The sequence below is a fragment of the Budorcas taxicolor genome, chromosome 11 (genome assembly GCF_023091745.1).
Source record: "Budorcas taxicolor isolate Tak-1 chromosome 11, Takin1.1, whole genome shotgun sequence".
NCBI classification, from domain to species: domain Eukaryota; kingdom Metazoa; phylum Chordata; class Mammalia; order Artiodactyla; family Bovidae; genus Budorcas; species Budorcas taxicolor.
Window position 1 is genome coordinate 35239714 of NC_068920.1, and position 18898 is coordinate 35258611.

The 18898-nt window shown below is 48.2% G+C and overlaps 1 protein-coding gene across 1 annotated transcript; it reads left to right on the forward strand.

Annotated features, from left to right (window-relative positions):
- Nucleotides 1-1870: 1870 nt before the first annotated feature.
- Nucleotides 1871-18686, forward strand: MCM3 (minichromosome maintenance complex component 3). Its single transcript, XM_052648079.1, is given in 18 exon segments — nt 1871-2006; nt 2009-2184; nt 3219-3331; nt 3661-3869; nt 4636-4766; nt 6865-7103; nt 7789-7897; nt 8588-8741; nt 9092-9223; nt 9832-10040; nt 11947-12121; nt 12453-12579; nt 13482-13632; nt 14229-14369; nt 15259-15359; nt 15771-15856; nt 16242-16311; nt 17936-18686. Coding segments are annotated over 18 exon segments (2658 nt in total). The 3' UTR covers nt 18135-18686.
- Nucleotides 18687-18898: the final 212 nt, after the last annotated feature.

The following is an 18898-nucleotide window of genomic DNA, read 5'->3' on the forward strand; positions in this document are numbered from 1 at the left end:
ATGCTAGTAAAGTAATGCTCAAAATTCTCCAAGACAGGCTTCAGCAGTACGTGAACCATGAACTTCCAGATGTTCAAGCTGGTTTTAGAAAAGGCAGAGGAACCAGAGATCAAATTGCCAACATCCGTTGGATCATCAAAAAAGCAAAAGAGTTCCAGAAAAATATCTCTTTCTGCTTTATTGACTATGCCAAAGCCTTTGACTGTGTGGATCACAATCAACTGTGGAAACTTCTGAAAGAGATGGGAATACCAGAGCACCTGACCTGCCTCTTGAGAAACCTCTATGCAGGTCAGGAAGCAACAGTTAGAAGTGGACATGGAACAACAGACTGGTTCCAAATAGGAAAAGGAGTACGTCAAGGCTGTATATTGTCAGCCTGCTTATTTAACTTATATGCAGAGTACATCATGAGAAACCCTGGACTGGAAGAAGCACAAGCTGGAATCAAGATTGCCGGGAGAAGTATCAATCACCTCAGATATGCAGATGACACCACCCTTATGGCAGAAAGTGAAGAAGAACTTAAGTGCCTCCTGATGAAAGTGAAAGAGGAGAGTGAAAAAGTTGGCTTAAAGCTCAACATTCAGAAAACGAAGATCATGGTATCTGGTCCCATCACTTCATGGCAAATAGATGGGGAAACAGCGGAACGGTGTCAGACTTTATTTTTGGGGGCTCCAAAATCACTGCAGATGGTGATTGCAGCCATGAAATTAAAAGACGCTTACTCCTTGGAAGGAAAGTCATGACCAACCTAGATAGCATATTCAAAAGTAGAGACATTACTTTGCCAACAAAGGTCCATCTAGTCAAGGCTATGGTTTTTCCTGTGGTCATGTATGGATGTGAGAGTTGGACTGTAAAGAAAGCTGAGCGCAGAAGAATCGATACTTTTGAACTGTGGTGTTGGAGAAGACTCTTGAGAGTCCCTTGAACTGCAAGATCAGCCCTGGGATTTCTTTGGACGGAATGATGCTAAAGCTGAAACTCCAGTACTTTGGCCACCTCATGCGAAGAGTTGACTCATTGGAAGACTCTGATGCTGGGAGGGATTGAGGGCAGGAGGCGAATGGGACGACAGAGGATGAGATGGCTGGATGGCATCACTGGCTTGATGGTGATGGACAGGGAGGCCTGGTGTGCTGCGATTCATGGGGTCGCAAAGAGTCCGACGCGACTGAACTGAACTGTGACTTGCTAATAAGGGGAGAAAGCCTTTAACTTACCCGCTTGCAAGTAGGATGGTGTAGTAATTACGTCCACAATTTCGTGTAACATATATATAAGGCCATCTCGGCGGGCCGCGGGAAGTGGGGGTGAGAGTGGGTAACATCCCGACAATTTTTCTCTCATTTTTCCCTCCTCTCCGGCTTGGTATTTTTATGAGGTACTTCAGGCCCTGGTATTCAGTTAGCAAACGAGTCACTGAACTACAGAACCTCTCCAAAGATGTTATGATTCTGTTTTCCCCTCTGATTCTCGAAATTCACTTCTCCCCCGGGATACCACTAGAGACTGGTTGACTGCAAAACATATCCATACACAACTGATTTGAATATATTTTTTAAACGACTTGCCTTTATGTTTTTATCGCCCTGCGTTCTAAACCTCTGCTTTCCGACGTCTAAGCTACTTTCAGTCCAATAGCGGAGCTGAGTTTCTTCACTCTTTAGCGGGGCAGGTAACCACAACTTGAGATAAAAAACCACCAACGTTTCTAAAATTACAGGGGAAAGGGGGACGACTACAACTCCCAGAATGCAGCTCCTGGGTCTCGCGGGCTCTCCAATGACCAGGTTTCGCGAGCATCCTCTCGTCCAATTGGCCCGCTTTCCTGTCAGTAAGGGCGGAGAGGGGAGGGCGCCGGATGGAACATTTCCCGCCACCGCGAGACGCGGCGCGGAAAACCCGGAAAAGAAGCAGCTCTCGATTGGATGCTCGCTGTTGTAGCGTAAGAAAACCAGCCAATCGGAATGTACATACGCTCCACGCTACCCCGCCCCCTCCTTGAGGTTACTTTTCTTGGCGGGAAAAGTTGGGAAGTTTTCGCGCCGGGGCTTACCAGCCAAAGACTCTCTGCGCAGAAATTCCCGGGCCGCGAGCATGGCGGGGACGGTGGTGCTGGACGATGTGGAGCTGCGAGAGGCGCAGAGAGACTACCTGGACTTCCTGGACGACGAGGTGAGAGAGGAGCCGAGTCACGAAATTAGGGCGCTCGGAGGCCCAGGGGCCGCGCAGGAGCCGAGGAAGGCCGCGGAGACACTAGGGGCCAAGGGAGACCGCCGGACTCCAGGCTGCGGCGGAGGGGCTGCTACTTGGGACCTTCCGCCTAAATCTGGTAGCTTTCCTGGCGGCGGAGTCAGTGGTTAAGAGCGATTCTGTGATTTTTCTCTCGAGTACAAATGGTGGCTAGGTCTCGCGAAAGTCAACAGGTTTTCTTCAAGTGCAAACCAAGTGTAAAGCCCACGTTGACCTTTTAGAGATCGTTCCCTACTCTCTTAATCTGGGGGGAGAGTGGGGGAAGGACCGCGGGAAAACGATAGTGACCCGCCGCGTTATAGGCCCTCAGGCTTTAGTGACTGACTTCCTACCCGGAGAAAAGAACTTTCTAATTTTGCCTTCTTTTTCCATACCTGATGGGAAGCGGAGAAAGAGGGTTGGTACGCAAATAAAGGGGAGTTTATAGGCAATTTAGGATTGACAGCCATGGAATATTGATAAAGCATCTTGGATTGATAGTGCTGTGTTTGTAAATGTAACTAAGGCTCCCAACTCTTAGGTCCCTTATATGAGAACTCCTTTTCTGTTATGCAGATGATAGGGAAATAAAATATTTTAATTAAATACAAGATTCTGCAACGGAAAGTTACTTTGATATATTGAAAGTCCTTTTAATTTACATTTTGACAAGGTTTTTACTTGTCTTTTTAGACTTCTTAGGAGCTCATTTTAATTCCCCGTTAAAAGTTGAGAAGTGATGCGTGGGCACAGAAGAGCTGTTGGTATAATAGGAATAATAACCGTGAAGAAGTCGTTATAATTTATACACTGGCTTTTCAGGGTGCATTTGGAATCGGAAGCTAATGAGCGAAAATGTGGGCTCAGGTCTGCCACAGAGATCGATATATTTATCTTGCTGTGAGAGCTGCCTCTCTTTAGAAACATCCAGTTTTTGAACTTGTGAGCTGCTGTAGCATGTGGTGGTTATTTTGCAGGAGGACCAGGGAATTTATCAGAGCAAAGTTCGGGAGCTGATTAGTGACAACCAGTACCGGTTGATTGTCAACGTGAATGACCTGCGTAGGAAAAACGAGAAGAGGGCTAACCGGTAAGTTTCCAAGCGCGCATCCCTAGTTCTGAGTGAGAATGGCTCCTCTCTCTTCCCCAGGTTGGAGCAAGCTTCCCAGGGGAGGACCTGGAAGTACATCACCCTCCCCTGCTTCTATGTTTTTTACTTCTTCGCTGAGTATCATTTCCCCATCACTGAGTTATAACTGGCCCGCAGCTCTGATGTACTTTACTGGGCCTTGTAGAATGGCAGGAGAAAGTAGAATCTAGATTTTCACTCCTAAGCTTTGATCAAGTAAGAACGTCCACTTCTGTTTTGTGGGTCAAGTTTTTTGAAATCTGTGGTCTCTGCCTGATGATTCTTTGCAGCCTCCTGAGCAATGCCTTTGAGGAGCTGGTTGCCTTCCAGCGGGCCTTGAAGGATTTTGTGGCCTCCATCGATGCTACGTATGCCAAGCAGTACGAGGAGTTCTACATAGGCTTGGAGGGCAGCTTCGGCTCCAAGCATGTCTCTCCTCGGACCCTTACCTCCTGCTTCCTGAGCTGTGTCGTCTGTGTGGAGGGCATTGTTACTAAATGTAAGTGGGCTACAGTTGGAGACCCGCGGAATGGAGGTGGGGTAGACTTGGGGGTATGGAAGGCAGGAGAGGTGGAATAGGTTGGAGAGCTTGCTGCTGCTGCTGCTGCTGCTAAGTCGCTTCAGTCGTGTCCGACTCTGTGCGACCCCATAGACGGCAGCCCACCAGGCTCCCCCGTCCCTGGGATTCTCCAGGCAAGAACACTGGAGTGGGTTGCCATTTCCTTCTCCAGTGCATGAAAGTGAAAAGTGAAAGTGAAGTCGCTCAGTCGTGTCCGACTCTTAGCGACCTCATGGACTGCAGCCTACCAGGCTCCTCCATCTGTGGGATTTTCCAGGCAAGAGTACTGGAGTGGGGCGCCATTGCCTTCTTTGAGCTTGGGGAGCTTGTGGCTTGAAAAAGGTGGAGCACTGAAATTACCAGGTGAAACTTGAAGAAACGCAAGTTTTGCACAATAACTAGGGGAGCTTTGAGTGACCACCTGTGCCAGCGGAATGGTGAATCTGCCGAGAATGGAGGAGTCTTGGCTCTTGGCAATGAGTCTCCTCATTCTGACCCTGAATTCCTCCTGCTGCTTGGTCGGGATCAGTGGTACTTTAAGGTTTTACCTGGATATGGTGTTATTCTGTGTGTAAATATAAAAATGAATTAACAGTTAGCATTGGGATAGCCTGACTAGTTGGAAGAACGTAATTTGGAGTCATCATGGACTTGCCTGGGTCAGATCCCCTTCTTGCTGTTTAGTTGGGTGACTTTCTATTCCTAGGCTCTCTAGTTCGTCCCAAAGTCGTCCGCAGTGTCCACTATTGTCCTGCTACCAAGAAGACCATAGAGCGACGTTACTCTGATCTCACCAACCTGGTGGCCTTTCCTTCCAGCTCTGTCTATCCCACCAAGGTGAGGGGAATGAATTACTCAGACCTCTTCAGAGGTTGGGTTCAAAGTTGTTTTTTAATGCAAGTAATTAGGTAATATCTAAAGTCTTCCTCTAGATGTAAATAGGGTGAAAAGTAAGGATTAATTTGAAGGAAGATTGCTAGCCATAGTTTAATATGAAAAGTCCACAATTTTTCTTTTAAGGAAAATATTCTCTTAGGAAATTTGGAAAATTAGAAAAGAGTTGAAGGAAGGAAAAAGGTCACCTAATGTACATTTATCTTTTAGCAAAGTTAAAGTATCATGATTTCATAATCTACTTAGAGTAATATGGAAAAATACTTAATGCAGTCACGTTACTCTGAAATCTTTGAGAATATTTTACTCTGGGTTTGAGAGAAGGTTGGCGTAGACCATGATTTTAGTCTTGGTGTTCAGATTGATTTGACTTGAGGATGGTGTAAGGCCTTCTTACTTAACGAGACAAAAGAAGATGATTAATATTGATTATTTGATGTCTGAACTCATTCTGTCCCTGCCATCAGATTTTTTTTTCAAGTAATGTTTTTATTGCCAGTATATGCACAACAGTAAGCAAAGAACTATAAATATACAATGTAATTAACAGTAGAAAACAAAATTGATACAGGTGAAGGAGGGGGATATAAGGAAATCATTTTCCTGCTGTTAGAACAAAAAGGTAAAAGCCAGTGCTAATCATCCAATCAGTACTCTTGTCTTAAATTCTTTACCTCCATTTCTAGTTTTTCAGTTAAACAAAGAATGTACGGATAACTGTAACAGTAGCAAATTGCTTCCCAGTAGCCTTTTCCCTTTCCAGTCAAATTCATTTTATGTTAGAATTGGGAAAAAAATAGTCAAGATGAGACTCTCATCTGACTGACGCTGTCGCCAAACTCTCCTGACTGCTGTGGCCAAACTTCTTAGCTCGGGACCTGAAATACACCAGACAAGGTGTTCTGGGGACCATCCAGCATGATTCTTAAGAGCATGGTCTTTGGTGATCACCGTGGGGGAACTTCTTTAACCTCTCCCAGATTCAGTTTCCTTACTTTAAAATATGAAAAAGGCCTGCTTTGGGAACTGAGTTGTGGTGATGATCCCACAAGATAATTTTGTGAAGTTAGACCACAGTGCCTTGCACATAGTAGGCACTCTGTTATATGATAGCTGTTGGGTTTTTAGAAAACGTAAATGGCAAGGAAGTAAAACTTTAAAAGGTTTTTTATTCAAGTTTAATATACAGAACCCTGGAGAAGGTAATGGCAACCCACTCCAGTATCCTTGCCTGGAAAATCCCGTGGACAGAGGAGCCTGGTGGTCCACAGTCCAGGGGGTCAGAAAGAGTCGGGCATGACTGAGCACAGTGTGTACCACACACGATGGACAGGAAAGCTTACGCCGAGTGTACAGCTCAGGGAAATTTCACAAGATGACTGTACCGTAAAATCAACCATCCACACCAGGAAGCAGCATCTTAGTAGCCTTCAGAAGAAGTCCCTCTTGAGGCCACTCTGCCCTCGAGATCCTGACATCTACCGCAGTTGCAAGTAGCTTTCTCTGTTTTTATGTTTAACATTTGTTTTTGTCAGGCTTCTTTTGTTCCGTGTATGTTTTTGAGATTCATCCATGTGTACAGGTGCACTCCATACATTCATTGCTGTGTCGTGTTCACGTGTATGGATGTAACACACTTATTTAACCATCCTGCTGATGGCATTTGGATTTTTCCTAGTTTGGCGCTATAACGAGTAGTGCTGCTATGAACATTGTAATATGTGGCTTTGGGTGAACATTTGTGTTGGGTATTAATCTAGGAGTGGAAATAATGAGACCTAGCACAGAGGAAGTGACAATCTTATATGAATGTGTTAATATAACCGTGGTCCCTTCTGGCTGTATGTAGATCATCCCTTCCATTTGATGGTTTGTTACTAGGACAGGATTGTGAAGAACTGGAGAAGGTACTTGGGGCTTTATGTTCCTAGATACTAATCTTGTGAGGGTATCTGAATTACATTTGTTGCTAATAAAAAACGAGTGTGTGGCATTTCTAAGATAGGGCTGAGGTGACCGCTGCTCCATGTGCCTTTTCCAGGATGAGGAAAACAATCCCCTTGAGACAGAATACGGCCTTTCTGTCTACAAGGACCACCAGATCATCACCATCCAGGAAATGCCGGAGAAGGCCCCCGCCGGCCAGCTTCCCCGTTCCGTGGATGTCATCCTGGATGACGACTTGGTGGACAGAGTGAAGCCTGGTGACCGGGTGCAGGTGGTGGGGACCTACCGCTGCCTTCCTGGAAAGAAGGGAGGCTACACCTCAGGCACCTTCAGGTACATGGTCCGTCCTGAGGTGCCTGGAATGCAGCTGGCAGGGTGCATTCTGGTAGCAGTCTTTCCCATTTGCCATCGTCCTGAGAGTTGCATTAGATGGACAGCACACTGCCTGCCTGCAAGATGAACTGTCTTTTGCTAAGAGCTGAAATTACTGGTCTCATGGTTACAGCCTCCTGGCTTGCCTTGGGGTTTCTCGCATATTTCCACCTCCTTCCAGTACACTCATTTCTGTAGGTCATCAGGGGCTAGGTTCACAAGGTGAGGCGCCATGAGCATATTTGTGTCATGCATCCCAAGTCGTTTCAGTCATGTCCAACTCTGCGACCCTTTGGACTGTAGCCCACCAGGCTCGTCTGTCCATGGGATTCTTCAGGCAAGAATACTGGAGTGGGTTGCCATTTCCTTCTCCGGGGGATCTTCCCAATGCAGGGATTGAACCCATGTCTCTTATGTCTCCTGCATTAGCAGGCGGGTTCTTTACCACTAGTGTAGCTGAAGAGAATCAGTGATTGAATTCAGAACAGCTTTTCTTTTCTTTTTTTCTTCCTTACCCCCTTTTTCCTCCCACCTCTCCCTCCCCTCTACTTCCTTTCTTTCTTGATTTGCCATTCTAGGTTAGGAGCCTAAGAAGGTCTCGGTATTAGCAACCGAAAATAGCCTCATGCTTTCCTCTCTGTCCCAGGACTGTCCTGATTGCCTGTAACGTGAAACAGATGAGCAAGGACGTTCAGCCTTCCTTCTCCGCTGAGGACATAGCCAAGATCAAGAAGTTCAGTAAAACCCGTTCCAAGGTGTGGCGTCCTCTGGGGATCTGAGGGTGGGGATAGATTTGTTAGGGTCTTATTTAGGCATGGCCATCTTTGTCTTGGATCAGGAGGAAGGTCAAGGCTTTTTCTCTGAAGTATTTGGTGCCAGCTTCTAGTTTTGAGTCAGTAAGCAAAAGGGTATTTTTCTTTAATATTTCTGTTGTGCTCCATATATTAAGTGAACCTAATATAAATATTAGAATAGGAGTTAGAATATTAGTGTACAAAGTATATGGGATGTATCAGTGATACATTGATTACTATTTAAATGGGAAATGTTATTTTTGTTTTAGTTCTCTTGTTTTTTTTTAAAAAATTTCTGTCTTTAAAGACAGAATGCCCATATTTAGAACTGAACAGAATATGTACATGTGTGGCAAAGGTTACTGCTGAAGTGCAGTACACATTCTTATTAAACCCCAAATGTTTTGGGCCTGGAAACACTTTTTTTGTTTTCCTTAAAAATAAAGCTCCAAGCAGGAGTTGGAATCCAGGCTTTCTCTGTGTCTGTCTTGATAATGCTGCAATCAGTGTGGAAGTCTTGGAGAAGAAGCTTTTATAATTAGAAACAGAATATTTCTTCAAGCATCTTCTGTGGCCTTAAGTATGAAGCCGGTTCATCCGACCTCAGGGCGTTTCCTCGGGCTGTTCACGCCATGGTTGTCCCTCCTCTAGGACATCTTTGACCAGCTGGCCCGGTCGCTGGCGCCCAGTATCCACGGGCATGACTATGTCAAGAAGGCGATCCTCTGCCTGCTGTTGGGTGGGGTGGAGCGAGACCTCGAGAACGGCAGCCACATCCGTGGGGACATCAATATCCTTCTCATAGGTATGGTGTGGGGACTTGTATAGCCGCCTGGTCTTCCCCTGTGGGGTGTGGTTGCGGGAATCTGGCATCTGTTAATGTGTCTGTACCTAGCTGTGTCTCAGTTCCTTTAAAGGGCAGAAGTCTGAAATGAATTTTTAAAGTTATGTCTTTATTATTTCTGGGTTCTCTGAATTTTTAATGTCTATTTTTCCAGGAATGGTAAAGGAAAAATTGAAAAAAATAACACAAATAACCTGTTCCTATATATTTCTGTTGTGTCAAGATCTGTGCTAGAAAAGCAGCACTGGCTTGGGGCGCTGGAGGTGGGGGTGGGGGGTTCCGAGAGTCACCACTGCCCCATCCCGTTACAGGAGACCCGTCGGTCGCCAAGTCCCAGTTGCTGCGGTATGTACTGTGCACGGCACCGCGGGCCATCCCCACCACCGGCCGGGGCTCCTCCGGTGTGGGTCTCACAGCCGCTGTCACCACAGACCAGGAAACAGGTAAGCGTGGAAGGGTCCTTGGCAGAGGTCCGGCGGTGAGATGAGCATAGATGCTTTGAGCTTGCTCCGGGCCCTGGCTGGTGTTGGGAAGATACACCTGAGAGGTTAGAGTAGGCCTGCCTGGAGGGGACTGAGTATCTGGCAACAGTGAGTGAACGATGTAAATGGTATGGGGGGCCCTCTAGTGACAAGAATGTTTCCTGGAAGGCTGTCAGAGTTCTGAAGGAGAAAGCTTCTGACATTTGAAGAGAGATAAAAATGAAGATTGTTACTACTTTATACATTAGAGGAAAGGTTTTGAAGGCCAGTGAAAAGAGAACAGAGATCTAGTTGGGAAATGGCTTGAAGAAGATGAGGCTCAAAGAGAAAATCTGTGAAGGAAGGCCGTTGGAGGCTGGCTGCTTAGGTATCAAAGTGGGACAAGTAATACTGTCCAGATCGGAGCTTAGACGACCCCAGGGTCTGCTCTGAGTCTTAGAAGCTGACACCTCTTCACTGCAGTCCCCCACTCAAGTGATGGTGCAGGATGCTTAGGAAGTAGGTTGGCATCTCCCCCTGTCCCCCACAACCTGGATGGCAGTGTGTGTGTTTCCCTCCCCACCTCCCAGGTGAGCGCCGTCTGGAGGCCGGGGCCATGGTCCTGGCTGACCGAGGCGTGGTTTGCATCGATGAATTTGACAAGATGTCTGACATGGACCGCACGGCCATTCACGAGGTGATGGAGCAGGGCCGAGTCACCATCGCCAAGGCCGGTATCCACGCCCGCCTCAACGCCCGCTGCAGTGTTTTGGCAGCTGCCAACCCCGTCTACGGCAGGGTGAGTAGAGTCGGGCACTCACCTGCTGTCCTCACCTTCATTTGGTTTTGCCGAGTAACTGGGCTGTGGAGTTTACTCCAGGTCACCCAGACCACAGACTACAGTAAGTTCATCATCTTGCTACTGCCCTTGGTTTAGGACAGTGGTTCCTCGCCCATTCATCCACATCAGAATCCCCTGGAAAGTTATTTAAAACACATTTTTAAAAATACAAGGAAGAAAACCAAAGTGACCTGCAGCATCACAACCCAGGTAACTGATATTGACATTGAAATAAGAGTACTATACGCAGGTGGTGGAAGGGTTTATGAACAGAGCAGAGAGATATAATAAGGAGATTAATAGCCCGCCTTCTCTCTCCTGTTTGTTTCCCAAGAGAAAACCACTGACAGCTCTTGAGTGCTTCAGCAAACCAAAACTTTTTTAAGCTTGTGCCAGTAAATACATATTCTCCTTGTTAAGAATTAATCTATTTGTCTTTGTTTCTTGGTATGACTGTGATGTGCTTAGGCGTAATCTTTTATATTTATGCAGCTTGGGGTTTGCTTAGTTTGGGGGGTTGATTTTTTTTTTTTTTAAAGCAGCTGTCTACTATTCCATTGTATGGACATATGATATGGATGTTTAGCGAGTCTCCACCTGCTAGACATTCGGTGTTTTCCCTTTTTCCTGCCTGCTCTTACGACTGAAGCTGCAGTGAATACCCCTTAATGTGCATTGTGTTAAACATTTAGGGATGAATACTTGGCAATGGGATTACTGGATTAACAGTTACATGCATTTTTATGGTAGAGATTGCCAACTTACCCCCTTTAAAGACTATACCGTTGTTATACTGTTAACTAATATTTACAGACACTTTACATTTAGTATCTCCTTTCATTCACTAACTGTGTGAGGGAGGGGAGGTATTATCTTCATTTTACAGATGAGAAAATAAAAGCACAAAAGGTTAAGTAAGTTGGTTGAGTCACAAACCAGAAAATGACAGAGAGGGTTTGAAGCCAGAGCCCGTGCTGTGCTCTGACAGTTTATGATCCCACAGTGCATGGAAACACCTGTTCTGGTGGCATATTTAAACATACAGGTGCTCAGTCCCCAGCCCAGAGTCTCTGAATCCAGATCTCTGGATTGGGGTTCCTGGGGGCTGTGGTTTAGGAAGGCTCCATAGGTTGGTTCTAATGGGGTAGTGTGGGCTGAGAAGCGTATGATTTTTAGATTAATGGTAACATGTGATATGTCATTCTGAATGATTTATTTGGCAAATGTAGGGAGAAAATGGCAGGTCCTGAAATGTGAACGCATTCAGGATCATTAATGTTACCTGAGAGGTTGTCAGGCCTCTGACTGTGGGGAGCCATCGGCTGGTAGGCCTGGAGTTGAAGGATAAGAGTATGGGCATTCTTGAATCCCAGGAAAACCTCCCTGGGTCCTTAAGATACTGTGGCTTATAGATTATCACCCATTTTTGTTGAGACTTTATCTAGTACCTTCTGAGTAAGGAGGCCCAAGGTTTCAGGTGTTTCTGGCTTAGCCAGCTCATCATGTCTTCATCACAAGTAGGAAGAGGGACTCATCTTCCAGAGCTGATCTGCCTGGGAGTGAGAGCAGAGTAAAGCTTGAGAAGGAGGAGGCTGGCTCTGAGACCCACACTCGGCCTTTTAGAGGCACTGGAGCTGGGAGGTTGGGGCTCTGGTCACAGAGGTAGATGAGGGAAGGGCTGCACGCAGAGGAGATGAGTTCCATTTCTTAGAAGCTTTGAGATGCTCTACTTCTTTGCTGCTTGTTCGGTTTGTATTCGAGGGTCTGGTCTTCTGTTCTCACTCCATGGCTGATGTGGCCTTCTTGTTCTTTCTTGTGATTGACATTGTCTCCCCACTCCTTTTCTCTGGTATTCCCCCTACAGTACGATCAGTACAAGACCCCCATGGAGAACATCGGGCTGCAGGACTCGCTGCTATCCCGATTCGACCTCCTCTTCATCATGCTGGATCAGATGGATCCCGAGCAGGACCGGGAGATCTCAGACCACGTCCTCCGAATGCACCGCTACAGGGCACCCGGAGAGCAGGATGGTGACGGTGAGGCGGGGGGGACGGACTACTAGGGGGGCGCCCAGACACAGGCCGCGCCCAGGCTTAGCCCGGGGCAGTGGGCGTGGCGGCATCTGGGATGATGTGGAAGGCGCTCTCACCTCCCTGGTTCCTGCGGTGTGTCGCTTGTCCATTTTGGGGTCTGGGAGCACCTCTGAGCATCTCTTGTGGACCAAATGGCCTCTTTATTTGTGGGGCCCATGTGTCTGCTTCCTTCTGGGTCCTTCCTTTGTGAGTCTCGCCTGTCTTCAGAAGAAGCGATTTTTCTCTGGGGTTCAGCTCTTTCTTACTTTCTATTCTCCCAACTTGGGCTTTTCAGCTATGCCTCTAGGCAGCGCTGTGGATATCCTGGCCACGGACGATCCCAACTTCAGCCCTGACGACCAGCAGGACACCCAGATCTACGAGAAGCATGACAACCTTCTGCATGGCATCAAGAAGAAGAAGTAAGCATTCGCCACACCTCCTCCTGGAGGGAACCTGACATCTGTGTCACGTTAGAGCTGCCCAGGCCAAGATTATGCTTGGAGTCGTCATCATGGGAACCTGTTTTCTGGATTTGCAGGATTTTACATGGTCACTCGCCTTGTCAATGTTTGTGGGTGATCAAGCTTAGGTTCTGGTCTTTTCCTAAAATGGAAGGCTTTGACGACCCGCCTAACCTGTGGTGGGTGTGTCTTGTTACTCATGATGTGAAGTGTTGCACAAATCACACGGCCCTTTGAGCGCATGTTGAGGGGATGGTAGATCACAAACACGAGAAAGTCTGCAGGTAGGTTTGGATAAAGGAGACTTGTGCTCAAGCGCTCAGAGCCTGCAGGAGTGCTATGCTCGGTCGCTTCAGTTGAGTCCGACTCTTTGTGACCCTGTGGTCTATAGCCCACCAGGCTCCTCTGTCCATAAAATTCTCCAGGCAAGAATACTGGAGTGCGTAGCCATGGCATTCCTCTATATTTGTCTGTGGTGCAGTAGGAAACACTGTAATCTTGAAACATACTGGTTTAAGAATGTAGAATTTGGAGTTAGAAAATGAAATTTGAGTCCACGTAAAATTCTCTGAGCCATACTTCTCCCACTGTTAAAGTAGGACAGATAACACCTAAACTACCTTCATCACAAGTAATGCCTAAGTAATACTATAGAATTAAATAAAAACCCGTGAGAGTTTTGTACACGTCCTGTATAAAAGGGGTTTGTGACCCTGGGTTCCAGGCCATGTCTGCCCTGTCACATGACCCTGACTTCCCCGAGGAGGGGCAAGGCCACGACCCCAGGCAGGTGCCTGGGCTAGGGCAGGGGAGTGACATTCACCACGTGTGTGTGTGTGTGTGTGTGTGTGGGGTTCCAGGGAGAAGATGGTGAGTGCGGCGTTCATGCGGAAGTACATCCACGTGGCCAAAATCATCAAGCCCGTGCTGACGCAGGAGTCGGCCGCCTACATCGCGGAGGAGTACTCACGCCTGCGCAGTCAGGACAGCATGAGCTCGGACACCGCCAGGGTGAGCCCGCCTGGGGGGACGGTGACACGGAGAGTGGGGCCCGGAGCCCCTCAGGATGAGGCTGGGGACGGAGTGCCTGCTCGCCAGGAGCACTGGAATCATTTTAGTGTCGTGATTCCTTCCCTTTTCCTCTCTGGCCTGAAGGGCTTCCTATTATACCATTGCCCGTCATCTGGGCCTCAGTGGGTTCACCCCACTTTAGAAAAAGTGTCCTCAGATAACCCTTCTCGTAACCGCCCCCCTCCCCTACATGTGGGTGTGACTCTGGACAAAGTATTGAAGCTCTTCGAGTCCCCTTTTCCTCATCTCTAAAGCTGCTCCGGGTTATTAATGGCTGACACTGAACATAACAGCGGGGTCCTGGCGTGTGGCAGGCCTGGCCTCCCTCTGGCCGGGAGACACCTGGTTGAGTTCTTCCCTGTTCAGCTCGTCCCCCCTCCCTCAACCCTCTGTTACATTTCCCCAGTTACTTTTCTTTGGGAATTTTATGTAGTTTTTCTGGCTAGGTGGCTTGGACTTCTCTCTCTGTGCAGGTGGGTTTGACGGGCACGCTGCGGGGTTTCTGGAGGATGGTCTCACCTGTTCTCTCCCCCCAGACGTCTCCAGTGACAGCCCGGACCCTGGAAACCCTGATTCGCTTGGCCACGGCCCATGCCAAGGCCCGCATGAGCAAGACCGTGGACCTGCAGGATGCAGAGGAGGCTGTGGAGCTCGTCCAGTACGCTTACTTCAAGAAGGTGAGTGCCCAGATGCAGCGCCCACAGCTCCTCTGAGTGGGTCATCTGCGCTCCGGCCTCCCAGCCACGCATGGCTGACCCTGGCATCTGGAACACTGGCAGAGAACAGCGGCCTTTCCAGTGCCCTCCCTCTCCAGTGATTCTCAGCCCTGGTGCCTGTCGGAACCAGCTGGAAGGCTTTAAAATACTGAAGTCAGAGCCCCTGGAGGTCTCAAAGATTCTGGTTTCATTGATGAGTGGCACCTCAGCTGACTGCTCCTCTGTCTGCTCCTTCTTTTGCCTCTTGAAGAAGCAAGTGTTTCCAGAGTCTCAGCCTTCCTCTTGGCAACCTCTTCAGGTGTCCTTCACCCCTTCCGCTCCTCCTGGAAGTTCCCGCATGTCTGCTGCTGTGACACAGTGTGTGTCTGTCTGGTGACACAGTGGGCCTGGAGGCCTCGACTCCCTTCTCCACCTCGTCCTCCCCACCCACCAGTCGGATGGATTGTAGCCCTTGGGGGTTCAACTGTGGGTCTGATGAGCTTTTCTTGACAATCTCTTTGCTCACGTGGGAGTTGTCTTAAATTTAAATACCTAATCTACAAAGAAATGGCTTGTTTTTCCACTTAAGCATTATGGGATAGACTTTTTCTCATTCACTTCAGTATTCAGTGGACACTCCTGGAGTGCACGCTCTGAGAAGGGTGTGGCACATGGCTCCCAGCAGTTTTAAAGATGGGTCACAGCCGACCCCCTGCCCCTGGTCCTGGGCTCAGGGATGAGTGAGGCCAGGGCATCAGACCCAGGGGGGGTCTCTGCTGCTGCTGCTGGTGGTCGGGCAGGTGGGACTGTTCTTCATTCAGTCCCCAGCATCCATGACCCTCCCGCCCACCCACACGTGGCTTGGTCCTAGGTTCTTGAGAAGGAGAAGAAACGTAAGAAGCCAAGTGAGGATGAATCGGATGCGGAAGATGAAGTGAAGAGCCAGGAGGACCAGGAGCAGAAGACGAAGAGGTTGGATGGGGCGCAAAGGAAGGAGATGAAAGACTCTGGTTGGGACTGAGGAGGGTGTGGGTGAGGGGGCAAGGCTGCAGGAAGGGTCGCCCAGAGCAGTGCTGCAGAGGGTTGGAGGGTGGAGGTGACTTGGACAGAGGATTACAGCCCCTTTGTCCTCTGTGTGAGGATTTGGGCTTCTTTCCTGCTAGAGAAGCCGTGGGAGACTGCTGGGTTCACATGTCCGAAGTCTTTCCTCCGGATTCTCGTTTCAGGCCTGAGACTGAATTTCTGAGGGTGGGCGACAGGCAGAGAGCCTTAGGAAGCAGGGTCTGCTTGTGCTCTAGACCGTGGACCTTTGGTCTCTTTGAGAAAAGGCAGCGGTTTGTACAGGCCGGGCCCAGCATTCCATTTGGACTATTGGTGTTTTAGGAGGAGGACCAGTCCCTCGGATGCCAAGGAAGGGGACTCCTATGACCCCTATGACTTCACCAACACGGAGGAGGAAATGCCTCAAGGTGAGTGAGCAGCCTCCACTGGTAAAAAGGTGGTCTAGGTCTCCTGGCTCTTTAATGCTCTGTGTTACGCATTTGCTCGTGGGTTCCCACCCGCCTCCCTGCTTGGGACCCTGTGTCCAAGAATCGAGGAAACTCAGAACTTTGGAAATAAGCTTTGCCCCCTCGTCTGCCTCCTTGGTGCACCATGCTCTTTGCCAACCCTGATGTGAGCGTGCCAGATCCCGTGGGCTCGGGAGCTCCTGCCTGACCGGAGCCTTTCTTGAAGCTGCTTTGGCCGGCCCCACGTGAGCCCCCAGGGTTGCAGGCTCAGGGGGTTGAGAGGGGCCTCGGGTCGTGGACATGGCTTCACCTTGTCCTCTGCTCTCTGTAACCTTTTCCCCTCAAGTGCACACTCCAAAGGCGACAGACTCACAGGAGACCAAGGAGTCCCAGAAGGTGGAGCTGAGTGAATCCAGGTGAGCAGGGAAGGACCTCTTCCCTGGAGGTAGGAAACAAGCTGTTATCAGCAGAGCTCCAAACTAGAGGCCCAAGGGTTTCTAGAATGTTTTCTGTTCTGATGACAATTTCAAGCTTGAAAAAAGTTACGAAAATTGTGTAAAGAACTCATACATTCTTAGAATCTCCGGTTGTTTAGGTTTTACCACTTGCTTCATAATTCTCTGTGAGAATTTAAAACCTGATATCCTTGTGCCGTTAGGAAGAGGAATCTTAGAGCAAGGATAGAATTTGTGTCTCACTGAAACCTTGGAGCCTTCTCAGTAGGTTATGTATGTATACTTAAAAAATATGTGTATTTTTTCTTCTCACTGGATGGTTGTCATTTGTTTTGAGATAATCAGTTTTTACCAGTAGAGATTCAGAAACAGTTTTATCTAAAAACCTTTTATTTACTGGATACCAGAGGAGCTCCATGGCTAAGGTTTGCTTTTTTGTTTTAATACTTTAACATACACAGTGTCTTCACTGAAAAAAGTTGAAACACATCATAAATTATTTAGGAGGAAACATTAAGATCAAGTGTCACTCCAGCCCCCAGGACAGCGAATGAACTATATCTGAAAGCACTCTATGAATCTTGGAGGTCTCACTTCAATGACTGCGGGGTTTCCATAGTATGAGTGTGTATGTTCTTGCGTTTTCTAATGAGGGATGTCTGACTTCCCTAAGACTGCTGTTTACATGTCATTGCTTTGGTGAGGATGGAGCTGTGGGGTCAGTTTCTAGGAATGGATTCCCAGAGTCACAGGAGATGCACCTCAGAATTATAGCACATGTGGCTAACTTGAGTCCCAAAGATGCCATCTGCTGTCGACGGAATGAAACACCAACACTGCAGAGTGGTTTAAATCTTTATATTTTAACCCTTGCTTCTTACAGCTGCTTAATTTTATATCCCTTGCACAACAACCTACAGGGCGAGCTGCCAAGCACTATGATTCAGAGACTATACAGTGCGCAGGCGCAGGGCGAGATAATCTTTACCTTGACTTATTTACTGCAGCTAAGACTTTGTTTTGGGGAACTTCCTTATCAACTTAGAATCCGTTTTGTCCCAGGGTCTGTTCCTTTTGAGGAATCAGAGAAACATCCTTGTGTGCAAGAAATGTTCTTTTCCCACGGGAACAAACAGGATTCTTAGCTGAACATCTCGTTTGCAAGAATGTTCAGCTCAGGTTGAGAGTCTCGTTTGCAAGCACTTCTCAACCTTCCTTATACCTAGTTCCCTACACTGGGCAGAACATCTCGTTTGCAAGAATGTTCAGCCCTGGTTGAGAGTCTCGTTTGCAAGCACTTCTCAACCTTCTTTAAACCTAGTTCCCTACAGCCATCCCAGTTTGCGTTTCTACCAACAGTGTCCAGACGCCAGTTTCCCTCATCCTCAGTGGCCTTTGGTTTTTAAAATGCTGTTATTTCTCCATGGGCAGGAAGCTCTGTAACACAACCGCTTAGCTTTGAGGGGGAAGCTTGGGTGTGGAGTGGCCATCAGGGGCAGTCTATAGGGGACACTGAGGCTCATGGGCTCTGACGTCGTCGTGGCGGCTTCCTCTTCCATCACCCTCTCTCTCCCGTCCTGGGCAGGTTGAAGGCCTTCAAGGCGGCCCTCTTAGAGGTGTTCCGGGAAGCTCATGCACAATCGGTTGGCATGAATCGCCTCACGGAATCCGTCAACCGAGACAACGAAGAGCCCTTCTCTGCTGCGGAGATCCAGGCTGCGCTGAGCAGGATGCAGGACGACAACCAGGTCATGGTCTCCGAGGGCATCGTCTTCCTCATCTGAGGACTCTCGTCTTTGGACTGTGGGGTCCAGCCAAGAAAGTTCCTTCCAGTTTCCTCTTTGCCCTCCCCCCAGCCCAGCCTTTGCTTTCATTCCCTGAATGTCAGTGTTGAATTGAACTGAAATGGAGGACAGGTGACAAGCAGAGTCAGGACTTGGTGGAAGCCTGAGGACGGGTCAGGAAAACTGCCGTGGGGTCAAGAGAAGGTGGACGGGACCAAGGCAATGCGTCTTCACTGCAGAAGACTTAACCACAAGGGTCCCTCCCCACCCCCACTGCCCGCCCCAAACAAGCCACACCATTCTTCACTGTAGACGGCACAACTTCTGAGTATGTTAGGGGGTCACAGCTGGTTTCTGTTCATCCTTTCAGTGTTGGCTTCCACTCCTGAGCACTTTGGTCTAGAACAGACTCTGGTGGTTCTGTGCTGATGGAGGAAGACTCTGAGGCAAGTCCTCAGGCCTGGAAAGCTTGCTTTGCGGTAGCACCGGTTAAGACTCATATAGAGTTTTGACCCAAACATCCAAGACATTAAATAAACACTCATTCTTTATACTCTGCACGTGGCCTTAATACTGTGATTTTTTTGGACACATTTCATTGTATTTTCCTCCAATGTTCCACCCTGTGCGATGGGCTGCCTGCGTTTGCACCGCATCACCAATAGGTGGCAGCAGGCTGCTGTGCTCTCTGGGGATTAGGCCTTCTCAGGGCTGATTTCTTCCCCAAGGACATCAGCATTTATCTGTTAAAACTGCAAACCAAA